The 13,606-nt window shown below is 35.2% G+C and overlaps 1 protein-coding gene across 1 annotated transcript in view; it reads right to left on the bottom strand.

Moving 5' to 3' along the window:
• Nucleotides 1-57: 57 nt before the first annotated feature.
• Nucleotides 58-13,606, bottom strand: part of espnla (espin like a) — a 48,820-nt gene continuing 35,271 nt past the window's right edge. The window contains exons 7-11 of the mRNA XM_073954139.1: nt 5,392-5,526; nt 3,660-3,810; nt 3,279-3,424; nt 2,610-2,774; nt 58-2,493 (exon numbers count right to left, since the gene is read on the bottom strand). Of these exons, the coding sequence (XP_073810240.1) occupies nt 1,009-2,493; nt 2,610-2,774; nt 3,279-3,424; nt 3,660-3,810; nt 5,392-5,526 (2,082 nt within the window). The 3' untranslated portion in view covers nt 58-1,008. The remainder of the gene's footprint in view (nt 2,494-2,609; nt 2,775-3,278; nt 3,425-3,659; nt 3,811-5,391; nt 5,527-13,606) is intronic.

Genomic DNA, 13,606 nt, shown 5'->3' with positions numbered 1-13,606 from the left:
TTAAAATAGTTCAGTTAAGCTCCCACCTGCTCTTAAAGAGATACACACGACTCTATGTGCAACAGTAAGCAATCATATGATCATTTATTTTACTCAATCGTTTAAATAGGCAGCCTCCAATACTGGTGCAAATCAAAACATATCAGCCTCTGTAAGTAAATGTCAAATTCTTAGTAAGTAACAAAAACTGAACTGAAGTTATTTAAATCATCGCATACTGATAATAAATAATCAGAAAAGAGTAACAAATATCAATTTATGGCAGTCTTCCATTTTGCACTCCTGGAAAATTGGAGAATAAATGGCAAAATGATGCCTTAAAGGTGCAGCATGTAGGATTTACACCTAGAGGTTGAACTAGGTTTTGCAATCCAAATTCAAAATATTGGATAGGAATACATTTCACCTGGCCCCTCCTCCTCAGACATGAGTCACACAAGTTGCCAGATTGACAGCACAAGCGTGTCTGAAGATTGAACCTTACAGACTGCTGATCAGTTGTTTACGTTTGTAATATTATAATTTTTGACTACATAAAAACCATCCCATACGGATTTTTATAACTCTGAATCTGTATCTCATTTTGGAGGTAGCTACTGCCCTCTAGAAGTCATATTTTTGGCTGCGCCTGCAATTATTGAGGCAGCCTTCATGACCGAAATGAAATACTATGTGGGTTCCACCAATGCAACCTTGGGTGCTAAATTATCATTGGGTAAACTTGTAGTGGGTGGAGTTATACAGCCCAAAACAAAGACAAACATTCTGACGAAAGTATTGTTTTTTAGATAAACAAGAATGTTCACGTAGCATGTTCCTTAAATATCTGCAAACTATTATCGTATTATTATGATTTACAAGAGTCAAAAACTCACATACAGCACCTTTAAATGCCACAGCTGTATAAATATTGCTACCAGTCAATTCTAAATCAAATCCCCCCAAAATAAATTTTTAAAGATAAGAAATCTTTATGTACACCCCCACACCACCCAAACAGGCTTACTGTCATTCTTCAAAATCAAATATCTCTGCCTCCTTTTCCTTCCAGAACGCAAAACTACGATCAATATATTTGCAAATCTCCTCATTAGTCAAACTACTAATATCTGCATTACTTCTGAGCACATCACTCTCATCTGGAGTGGGCGTCTGTACGATGACTTTAGGCACACGCCTAGTTTCTACTACTGTGGTCTGTTCTGAATGTTCAAGCTCTGGTTGGCCTGATCCATCTCCGAAGAACTTTACTTTAATGTCCTCAAATCCATCCTTCCATTCCCGGTTTCCAGCCTCAATGTCCTGAATTACAGCCTTGTGAAAATCCCGGACAGTCTCCCAGGTAAAACGGCCCACATGATCGAACACTTCAAAGCACAAGAGGTGTCTCATTTTTCTCTCATCCGGTGGCAAATCCAGCTCCAGTATGTGAAAGTAGCCAAGCATGAAGAGATCAAGTGTCAGGGTGTCGTAGTCGATGGGAGATCCATCCACACGAGGCAGGAACTGCTCAGGTGAGTAAATTGCCTGTTGTCGGTTGAGTCTTCGGATCTGCCTTGATGGGACAAATGAGATCATGCTTCTCCAGTTCCCAATCATCTTATTGATGGCACTTCTCTGCTTGAAAAAGTGCCCCAGTTTACCATTCTCCATGGTCCTCTTCTGAGAGATATCCAAGCTAGTTTTACGCTCACACTTGGGCTTCTTTATTTCCAGTGAATCAACACTTTGTTTCCTCTGAGCATTTCTTACGGTTACAGTATAAGCAGACTTCTTCCAGTGACCCAAGAACAACACCACAATACGTTCTTTTCTCAGGGTTGTACTTTCCATGGCATCACTGATGACATAGTCGAAAGATGTATCATCTTCATCAAGATCAGCCTCCGTTCTTTGATCTTGTTTTTGAGAGTCCTCATCAAAACCATTCTTAACTGGTTCTTGGACTTGTTGAACCAATGATCCAACCCTCATTAAATCCTCCAATGAAGAATCATTTTGATTCTCAAAGTTGGACTTCAGGTTTCTCACAGAGACCCCAAATTGGTGAATCTCATTTTCTATCTTTTCCCTCCTTCCTCTGTTGGTTGCTTGCCTCTCTGAGGCCTGAGAGAAGACATTCACAAGCTCCGTGTTTGGCATTTTGCAGTAAGGCTGATCTGTAAGGTTTGTCATAAGTAGTGACATACTCTTCACAATGCCTGAAATACGGTTGCACCAAACAGGTAAAGGAGTCTGCGTAGCGTTCTTGTATTGGGTGTTGACTGTGATGTTGACAATGGGTGCTGGGAGAATGTTGCGTAGTTCTTCAGCTAGACGAGCAAGTTCCATTTCATAGCCCTCGCAGTGCTTCTGCATGGAGACACTCTCAATTTGCCTCTCTAGATAGATGAGGTCATCCTCTGTTAGAAGTTCTCCAAATGGACCAAGGATGGCATTGTGAGCCTGGGAGAACCTCCAACTGTCCATCTTTGCATGTCTATTACCATTCTCCTGTTGAATATCAATTAAGTTAAAAACAAGAGTTGATAAAGTTACAGTCAGAACAAAATCTCAGATTTACCGAGCTATGTACTTAGAAGATTACTGGTGCAATATTTGTTGCTCACCTTAATTCTTTGGCTTTCCTGGTCAAATAATCTGGCCTGTAGCTGTCGTACCATCACCTGTCTCTTCCATTCTGCTATAGGTCTGCCCTTTTCATCATGCATGGGCACCAGGTAATCAATGTCAGACAAATTAGCCTCCTCTGTCGGTAAGACCACCATTTTATTCTAAAACAAAATAGCATGACAAATTATATACTTCAGTTAGTTCCCTTAAGCTGTCAAGTACACTTAAAACAAAACCCTCACAGAAATGCTTGGCTAGAAAAGGGTTAAGTATATTGTTGAAGTTTTTTAAGGGAGTTGTATTCTGGTTTCTTTTTATACATATACATTTTGGATGCAAGATTGTGTTGAGCAATTAACAATTGTAACAGTGACCAAGGTAGAGACCAACAGTGACCAAGGTAAACATGGAAGATGGTGACTTCCTATATCACTGAAAAGTCTGAATGGCCAAAATATCTAATAAACAAATAGTAAGGTACAAATTTATGCATTAAACCTTAACTATTATTCCCAGTTTATGGTGCAGCATTTAAGCTTAATTTAAACTGCACTGGCTAAAATTAGGGACTGTATATAAAATCTTTGAATCTCCTGAATACATCACATTGAAAGAAATAAATAAATAATGGAAGTCAATTGCGTGTCCAATGCAAATTTACTAACTGAAAATGCCAAATCAGCTGTCAATCCAGATTTCGTAAGGCTGGCAATAGATTTAACATCTCCAAGTTTCATTTCTCCCATCAGCAGTTTCCCTTTCTCTGGTACTGGTTTACTTGCAGGGGTACTGGAGCTAAGGTTCTTCACCACTGCAATGACAATGAGAACAAGAACATCATTTTCTTACTCTCATCTGTTTTCAGTTATGTTCTGATCATATTCACACAGACTGATTACCATTACTCATTGAATTGGAATTAAGTCATCAAGTGAAATTAAAAAGGATGAGTCAATAGAGACAGCAGTGCCCACAAATTTCAGTCATGACTGCAGAACCATACAACAGCACAGGGGTATGAAACAGACGCATCAGGGCTCTCTTACCCGTAGTGGCCAAGTGAACATTCTGGAAAGTCTTCCCATGTGAGGTAGAAGATGGATCGGTGACTGAGGGTGTAGTGGTGGATTTGGGTGGAGAAGGTGAAAGAGATGCAGGGGGGTAGCGAGCTTGAGGGGAATCTTCAGTCTCAGGGTGCTGGTGGGGTTAAAATGAAAGTGAACTGAATGTCAGCAGATGTAACAGTGAATACCCTAATAGTCCTAATACCCTAAAGTACACTTTCAAAGGAAGAAAATATGCACTTAATTGTCCTGTTCCAAGATCTAATGGAACCCAATTGATGAAACATTTTAAGGCATAACTTGAGTCACATTTTAAAGCACAACACACTTTGTTCATTGGTAAGTATTAGGGATGGGAATATTCCCAGATTCATTTGAAGCATCAGTATACAATGTGTGCATTGAATACAAGTTGTTGTTTAAATTGCAATGCATAACATATTTGCATTGGAATAAATCAATTCATGCATTGTACTTTTATTGTTTAAAAGTAGGGTTGGGTACCGAAAGCCTGTGCCATTATGGCACTGGTAGCTAAGTAACCGGTTTGAACCGCACCTAATCCTCATGAATTTCGATACCTAATTCCTAACATAAGAATTCTAACATAACAACATAAAGCAGATACTTTGCAAAACATGAGGGGGTTTTCTTCTATAGCAAAATACACAGCAAAGAGCTCAGTTGAAAAAAATAAACCCAAGATGTGGATAAAGATAAGCCAAACCAAAGACTATACAATACACAAGACACGTCACTCGTATCTTTTTGAGGTCAATATGGTGACTAAAGCCCTGCCTACTAATGCCTTAAAGGGACTTTGGCCAAACTGAATTAACTAAAAAAAGTTTAGTGTTTTTGAAACGGATCATAAATGTTACTTTATATTTCAGTAGACTGTTTATTTTTATTCTTATTAGGGTACTTCAAAGTGAGCTAAGTATCCTAATGTCAAAAATGCAAGTGAGTCATTCACATACAGCAGGAACTGAAAGACTAGTCAAGATAGAGGCAAAGATAAATCCAGCAATGTACAGAGACATCCTGAATGTAAACCTGCTTCATAGTGCTCTTGATCTCAGACTAGGGCAACGGGCTCATCTTCCAGCATTACAATGACCCAAAGCACACCGCCAAAATATCAATGGAGTGGGTTCACAACAACTCTGTGAATGTCCTTGAGTCCAGCCAGAGCCCAGACCCAAATCCTATTGAACATTTCTGGAGAGATCTAAAAATGGCTGTACACTGTCGCTTCCCATCCAACCTGACAGAGCCTGTACTGCAAAGAGGAATGGCCAAAAATCCCCAAAGACAGGTGTGCCAAGCTTGTAGTATCATATTCAAAAAAACTCGAGGCTGTAATTGCTGCCAAAGGTGCATCAACAAAGTTTTGAGCAAAGGCTGTGAATACTTATGTACATGTGATTTGTTATTTCACATGGTCATTATGGGGTATTGTGTGTAGAATTTTGAGGAAATACATGAATTTAATCAATTTTGGAATATGGCTATAACATAAAAAATGTGCAAAAAGTGAAGCGCTATGAATACTTTCCAGATGCACTGTATATACATTTTGGAGGTGATAAGATTTCAAAGGTGAACAAAAGGACCTTTGCTGAAATCAAACAACTCACTAAATTTTGAAAAGAACAAATAATAGGATTTGCCACTGATACAGTATTATTTTTCAGAAACTAACAAGACTCACCTTGAGTCTGTCCATGTCTGTATTAGTGATCTGTCTGTAATAATCAGAGCTGGTTTGCCGTAACACCGCTGGTTTCTCTCTAAGCTCTTCTTCTATTGGACAGCTTTCCTCCAGAGGCTGAGCAGCTGGACAGAGCTGCAAAACAAAGAGCTTATATCATCATACAATATTTACCAATTCAGGTAATGTGCCATCAAAACAAATTATTTCTAGTAGACCCGTAAGGCAGTGGAATAAATCCCCAATTACTGCCATTTGATCTTCTACACAGCATAATATCACAATCATACACATGAAAAACAGCCATTTGCGGTCTTTCTTTTGAGCAGCGCTGTGGTCCGTGCAGGCGATATGTGAGCATTACTGTAAGAGGGGCCCTAGCTGGGGGGCAAAATAGTTGTACCTGAGCCCAACGTCTAGATCCCACTTTACCAGAGGGAAAATGCAGAGTATATGGAAACATTTAGATCACTGCTGATGAAACTGTAATATCCTAATGGACTCCATGCAGAATGCATATCAAATGTGACTCTCAAAGGGCTCTCCGTGAAACACACACACACACACACACACACAGAGCATCAAAGGGAACACTGATATGCCGCAGCATGCTATTTTGCTTTGTCTCTGTGAGGTGGTCCTCCCAATTTCCTTTTGCACGGCACTTTGATGTCCAAACAGCACGAAATGCACTGTGACACGGCTTGGGCAAAGGCAGGAGTACATTTCCCAGAACTTGTACAATTGGTAAATAGATAAACTTTGGGAGGGATAAAATGTGGGTATTTGGGGCAAAACTACATTAGCGAATCTCGTTCCTTCGTGACCTTTGAGCGGCAGTTCAGTTCCTCACTCACAGTCAGGATGCATCTGTGTCTGCGTGAAGGTTTAATCAAAGCCAGTGGACACCATGGCACATTTGGTTTCTATCAACTATCATATTCTATGGCTTAGGGAGTGGATGCTGGAGCAACATGGTCCTCCTATCCTCTTTTCTTCCTCATGGGCCACACAAAGACTGATAGAGAGAGTGGGACTTTTTTGGGATAGTTCACCCAAAAAAAAAGAAAATTTCTCACAACCCTCAAGTGGTTGTAAACATTTATGAGTTTCTTTCTTCTGTTAAACACAGAATATGTTTTGAAGGCGGTTGAAAACGTGTAACCCTTTACTTATATAGCAGGACAAACAGATATGGAAGTCAATGCATTTCCGAATATCTTCTTTTGTGTTTAACAGAAGAAACAAATACAAACCGGTTGTGTCAAGTGCAAGGAGAGCAAATCATTTCATTTTTGGGTAAACCATCTCTTTACAGCAATTTAGATAATGTCCTTTATCACTGATTGCAGAACAAAAATATCACTCGGATATAAAAACTAGTACCAGAGTATTATAATATTATGTTAGTGGGATAACACAGAAAAGAGACTGGGGAATATTTCTCAATGTTCTGTTCTAGCATGTGAAATGAAATTATTGGGAGGAGGGGGGGGAGAAAAAAAGGGGAAAAGAACCGGAACACTACAAATATGTAGGCCTACAGAGTTTGTATAAGGTCTGCTAAGGTTAAACGCTCCCCATATATCTCTGCTTTCTAGTGGAATTCAAGACCACACACTTGTGTTGACATGCAAGCGATACATTTTATGTTAAGTCACATTTACACCTTCAGTTAAAATGCCTGATGAGCATGTTTGACAGCTCTTGAATTTAGAGGATTGAGTGAAAACAGTCTATAAAGTCTAAAGCAGCAAATCCTATAGGTTAAAGTGAAGGTTAAGAAAAAGATTTGAAGATTGTATTCTTTCTACTGTTTGCTAGCTGCTTTATTAATACAATAAATTATCCTGCCTGTAAAACTAATATTTTGTCAAAAATTGTTACACCTAAAGGATTCAAAGATCATTCATTAGATTTAACTTTTTTTTTTTAAGTAAGAGTTTGAAAATGTATTTGGGTTGAATTTAAACAAACAAATTAAGTTAAAAAGACTACATTTAATTGATTGAAATTCAACCCATTAAAGTTGTTTGCAAAAGTTTTCTCTTTTTTTTGTGATCGTGTTTTAGCACATTTCTTTTAGTTTATTTTAGAGACTAATTAGTTTGTCTCTAAATCTTTGTAATTTTGACAATTGGCTTGAAAAAAAAAACGAATAGTTTTATAACTTTGAAACTTAATGTTTATAAACACTAATATCACAATAACAGTTTTGCCTGCAGTCTACGCATAATTATGAGTATATTTTGGTGTGGCTTTAAATGACTTTTGGTTCCTAAAATGGCATTTAATAAGTATCATAAAATAAGACTTCTTGTAATGACCAGAAATTTATAACATTTATGTACCTCTAAAGATTACCCTGTGGTATCATACAGGTTAAAGGGGCTAATAATTTTGAACTTAAAATAGTTTTTAAAAAAAATTAGAAACTGCTTTTATTTTAGCCAAAATAATTATTTCTCCAGTATATATATATATATATATATATATATATATATATATATATATATATATATATATATATATATATATATATATATATATATATACACATTTATATATATATATATATATATATATATATATATATATATATATATATATATATATATATATATATATATACATTTATATATATATGTATATATATATATATATATATATATATATATATATATATATATATATAGATAGATATATATATATATATAGATATATATATATATAGATATATTATACTGTGAAAATTTACTTGCTGTTTAACATCATTTGAGAAATATTTTAAAAAGAAAAAAGTAAATAAAAATCAAAGGGGGGCTAACAATTCTGACTTCAACTGTATTTATAATAAGAGCCCATTGAGAAAATTCTTAGTTTATATGGTATATATATATATATATATATATATATATATATATATATATATATATATATATATATATATTGGTATATATATATATATATATATATATATATATATATATATATATATATATATATATATATATATATATATATATATATATATATATATAGTTTTACCAGTCACATTGCAGGATTAAATTGTTTATTAAAATATTAAAAGAATAAATAAAGAAATAAAGAAATAATTATTTTTTAATAATCTATTCAATGATGCCCATGTCATGTTTGATTGTTCAATTTCTATACCTGGATATTGTAAGACCATAAAGCACTGTTTATTTCAGTTTTATCTTTGCTCTGTTGTATTTATATATGCTTGTAATATATTACAATTTATGCAAATGCACTGCATAAAAAAAGACTCGATCATTTTAATCCATGTATATGAATGAATTAATTCCAAATACAGCTATTCAATTTACCTGGTAAAATTATATTCATAATTTTTTTCCAATATTGTGCAGCCCTATTTTATAATATAAATTATAAATAAAATTTTGTCTAAATTTCACATAATATTTAGACCATATTATTATTTAGACCAATTTGTTTTAGAAACTGGTCAGAATAGCATTGTTTTCATTGGTTGTGATTAAACATTGTGATAAAACAGGGTTATTACACGTTTTCTTAAATTGTTTGAAAAGAATAAAATAAAATAAAAATCACCATTAAATGAAAAAAAGCACTTTTTAATGCAAAATGCTCTCTGAATGACAATGTTTTTTTTTTTTTTCAAAATTAAAATTGGAAGAAATAAAATAAGCAGCTTACAGAATAAAACAAATAAAATAATTTTATTCAAACATTCATTTATTAATTCATTTTCTTTTCAGCTTAGTTCGTTAATTAATCCGGGGTCGCCACAGCGGAATGAACTGCCAACTTATCCAGCATATGCTTTACACAGCGGATGCCCTATCAGCTGCAACCCATCTCTGGGAAACATCTATACACACTCATACACTACGGATAATTTAGCCTACCCAATTCTCCTGTACCGCATGTCTTTGGACTGTGGGGAAAACCGGAGCACCCGGAGGAAACCCATGCAAACGCAAAGAGAACATGCAAACTCCACACAGAAACGCCAACTGACCCAGCTGAGGCTTGAACCAGCTACCCTCTTGCTGTGAGGTGACAGCAATACCTACTGCGCCACCTTGTTGCCTTACTCAAACATATAACTATATCTTGTAAATTGAGAGAGACATTTTTTTTTTCAAGTGGTCTAATATACACATGTAAAACAATTATAGGTCACACTTTATTTTGATGGTTCGTTTGTTGAATTTAAGTTACATTACATCTACATGGGAACTAATTCTCGTTAGATTATAAGTAGACTGTTAGGTTGGGGTTAATGTAAGTTGATGTACTTGCAAAGTTTCTTAGTTATGTCTGTTGAAGGAACAGTATCAACAGATATTAAGCAGACAGTCTACTAATACTCAAATGGACCATCAAAATAAAGTGTTGCCATCATGTGTTCAGCAATGAGAGTTTAAAAGCCTTAAAATGTACCATTATTATCTAGTACAGAGAGACTACATGTAACCAACAACACTTTAAATCAGAAAAAAGCATCAAAGTTTGGTTCACATTAAAAGCAAATCCTTCGAATGAAGTCTGTTTTGAAACTAAATGTCATAAAGACTACCAACAGTATTGTAAAACAATACAAATACTTCAAAGACATGTTGTTCTCAAATACAGCCATAATCGAAATTTGACTGAAAATAACAAACTGCATCAGTTCTACAAACACAACAGGTATAAAAACATCTTACTTACAAACTAGCGTCCTCCTAAATACAGTTGATATCCAGCAAGCAGCGGCTGATCACTCCGTGTCACCAGAGAGTGACACACATTCTGAACACCAAACCCACAAATATCTTGACTCCATCTACACCGTCTCAACAAGTGACCATGGCCCAACAGACAATAAACAATAAACTCTGATAGCAGAATGCACTTAATAATTTACACAGTGGATAGAGTAGCCGGCAATGTCACTAATGAACAAAGCAATGGGCACATGCGAACAAGCCAACAGTGTGATCTAAAACAGGCAACACTGACAAAACAAAAAAAGAAAAAAAAGCAGACAGAGAGAATGGATGTCTTTTGTTTAGATGTTGGTGGTTTTGCCCCCAATTTTCTCTCTTGACACCATTTAAACTGGGATGTGACCTTACACGTGTCAACACCAATTAATAGAAAGAGTGTTATCAAGTGTTGTTCTGAATGACAGATTTGCATTTGTTTAATAATTCACGACCTGGAAAAATAGGTGACAATGTAATCAGGTCAGTTCATTTATTCTTTCCAGCATCATGTATTCAAGTGCACGCAAGAGTCAGCACGCAGGTGGCCTACATATTAATTTATTCAAATCAAGCAAAATCTAATTATTTAAATGTATAATGTGAAAAGTAAAATGAACGATTGATCAAAACAACATACAGGGGAAAAAAACATTATTAGAAGCCCTTGGAGACACTTGATTGAAAAGGTCAAATCAGTAGTTTGATAATTTCACTGACTTTTAAATAAAAGGTAAATCACAATTGATATTTATCAATGTGATTGATTATATATTAGGTATTCGTGTTAAATGTATGGTAATCAGTCTAATATGGTTCACTTGTCTTCAAGTATTAATTATAAAAGCAGAACACATTTGTGATTTTTAACATTCTGTAAAAAAAAAACTAGAAACAAAGAGTATTACTAGAAACTAGAAAGGAAAAGGAATTTTTGATAAGGGAAAAAAAACATGTTGAAAACAAATGTGCTTTTGACTTTAATCTAGGAACACTGCAAAATAAACAAATAATACTTGCAAAATATAAAAGATTTTCTATTAATCAAATATCTTCACATTCTCTGGTCAGAGGTCACTAAACTGAACCAAATGCAATGCCTCCATCATTCCGACATGTATAAAATTTACTGGACAATGCATCTCCCTGACCACAATGTGATGGTGGATTGAAGTAAGAAGGTTGGCTCTGATTATTTGGCCAAATTCAGTGTATGGCTGTGTTTCCATTAAGTTATTAGAGCAGCTGACTGTAGTATTGGTAACCAAGCAACCAACACTTGACAAGGCAAGTATAGACCATTATGAGGGATGTTAACAAAACCAATGGTCCCAATGTATTCCTGTTTTACATATATATTTTTTTTACTTCTATAGCTTCCGAGAATCCAAAAAAGAGCCTCATACTGATAAATAATGTTATAATAACGGTTTTAACATTAAGTTATTATTGAATTCTTTTTACAGTTATGAAATAGTTTGACAACAAGCAGTTCATATGTTCATAGGCCAATGACATGTCCACATTGAAATGGTCTATGATAGAGTCTTGTGAGTGTGATGATGACTATGGCAGAATTGATTTGGCAAATGTGTTTCTATCTTCAATTATTCACTCTAACTCTTTTTCGCACAAGACCAAAATCACCTAAAGTGAGTGGAAAAGCTTTATTTACAAATAGATTAAATTTGAAATTTGGTGTTTCCATTACTCATTTCTCACGCAGTATTTCAATGCACATTAACACAAAGTGTTGGAAAACTCATTGAGTGTTACCAGTGTCACCTACCACCTAAAAGTAAGCAGCTAAAGGTAGTGAGGATCAATAATGCTATGGTTGCATTATACAGTACCTGACAAAAGGCTATCCAAGATTTAGGAACAACAAATAATAACTTGACTTCTAGTTGATCATTTAGTATCAGTAGTGGCTTATATAAAAGGTAAAGGCCTCTAGATTACACTTAATAATAGTTAATAAAATATGATCATGCCTTGATTATTAATATTTAATTAGGACAGTAAGGTCTGACTTTACTTAGACAAAATTCTTGTCAATCAACAGAAATAATGTACAGCATAGAATATAACGTCATGGTGCAGTGGAAAAAGAATAATATTGTGTATGACTTCTATGAGCTCGGAGGACTGCATCCAGACATCTCTGCAATGACTCAAATAACTTATTAATAAAGTCAACTGAAATGGCAAAGAAAGCGTTCTTGCAGGACTCCCAGAGATCATCAAGATTCTTTGGATTCATCTTCAAGGCCTCCTTCATCTTACCCCAGACATGCTCAATAATGTTCATGTCTGGTTACTTGGCTGACCAATCCTGGAGCTTGACCTTTAACTTCTTTGCTTTTAGGAACTTTGATGTGGAGGCTGAAGTATGAGAAGAAGCGCTATCCATCTAAAAAATTTGCCCTCCCCTGTGGTTTGTAATGTAATAGGCAGCACAAATGACTTGATGCCATCCACTCTGCAGATCTCTCGTACGCCTCCATACTGAATGTAACCCTAAACCGTGATTTTTTCTTTCGCTATTGGAACCATGTAGGTTCATTCATCAGAAAAATCTACCTTCTGACACTTTTCCAAAAGATCAACTGAAAGTCAATTATTATTTGCTGCTTTTACTAATGGGATTGACAACAAGACTTTTGTCAGGTAGTGTACAATCAATAAAGATAAGATCACACATGAGCCCCAATGACATATTTGAATACACAAAGTAGCATGCACATATTTAAAAAAAGGCTCCTTAATGACCACAAAAGGCTAGTTGTGGTCCTTAGTGATTAATAAAATATGTCAAATGCCAGTGACACTTTTTAGGTAAAACAAAACCAGCCAAAACAGAATTAATTTCTGTTTGAAATGTTACAGGTCAATGTGTGATAGGACGATGCTCAGTTTGCTGAGGCTGAAGATAATAATACTTTTCTAAATATTCTTTAGTTTCTAGACTCTGTAGTGAGTAGTTGTTAAAAAATCAAAAATCACCAAGGACTACAGGTCTGTAAAAATTATTTTGTGTGTGTGTGAAGAAACACTTTAAAGCCTGCATGACCCAAACATTGCTGAGATTTTTATTTCAGGATGTTGAAATAATTCCAATTGAAACAAAAATTTAAGTAGGGGGCAAAGCTTTCTTTTTACGCATCATTCCCTCTTAGCAAACTAACGGTATGAGAGACTTGGTTAAGAATACTGTTGCTGAAGCCGTCAAACTGACATCAGAGAAGGACTACAACTCCAAACAGATGCAAAAGGCCAGTCTTTGACTGAAGATTGCCAAACAAACATTCTTTTTAGTGGATTAACTTGCAGAGATTCATTGTTCACCTAAAGAATAACAATGAGTACTAAATGTTTTGTAAATGTTTATCTCACATGGAATTTAAGGAACAATAAATATTTTTGATATTGCAATTAGCGAGACTTTGTCACAG

Source organism: Danio rerio, chromosome 6, assembly GCF_049306965.1.
Source record: "Danio rerio strain Tuebingen ecotype United States chromosome 6, GRCz12tu, whole genome shotgun sequence".
NCBI lineage: Eukaryota > Metazoa > Chordata > Actinopteri > Cypriniformes > Danionidae > Danio > Danio rerio.
Note: the sequence above shows the minus strand (reverse complement) of the source record. Positions and strands in the feature narration are given on the sequence as shown.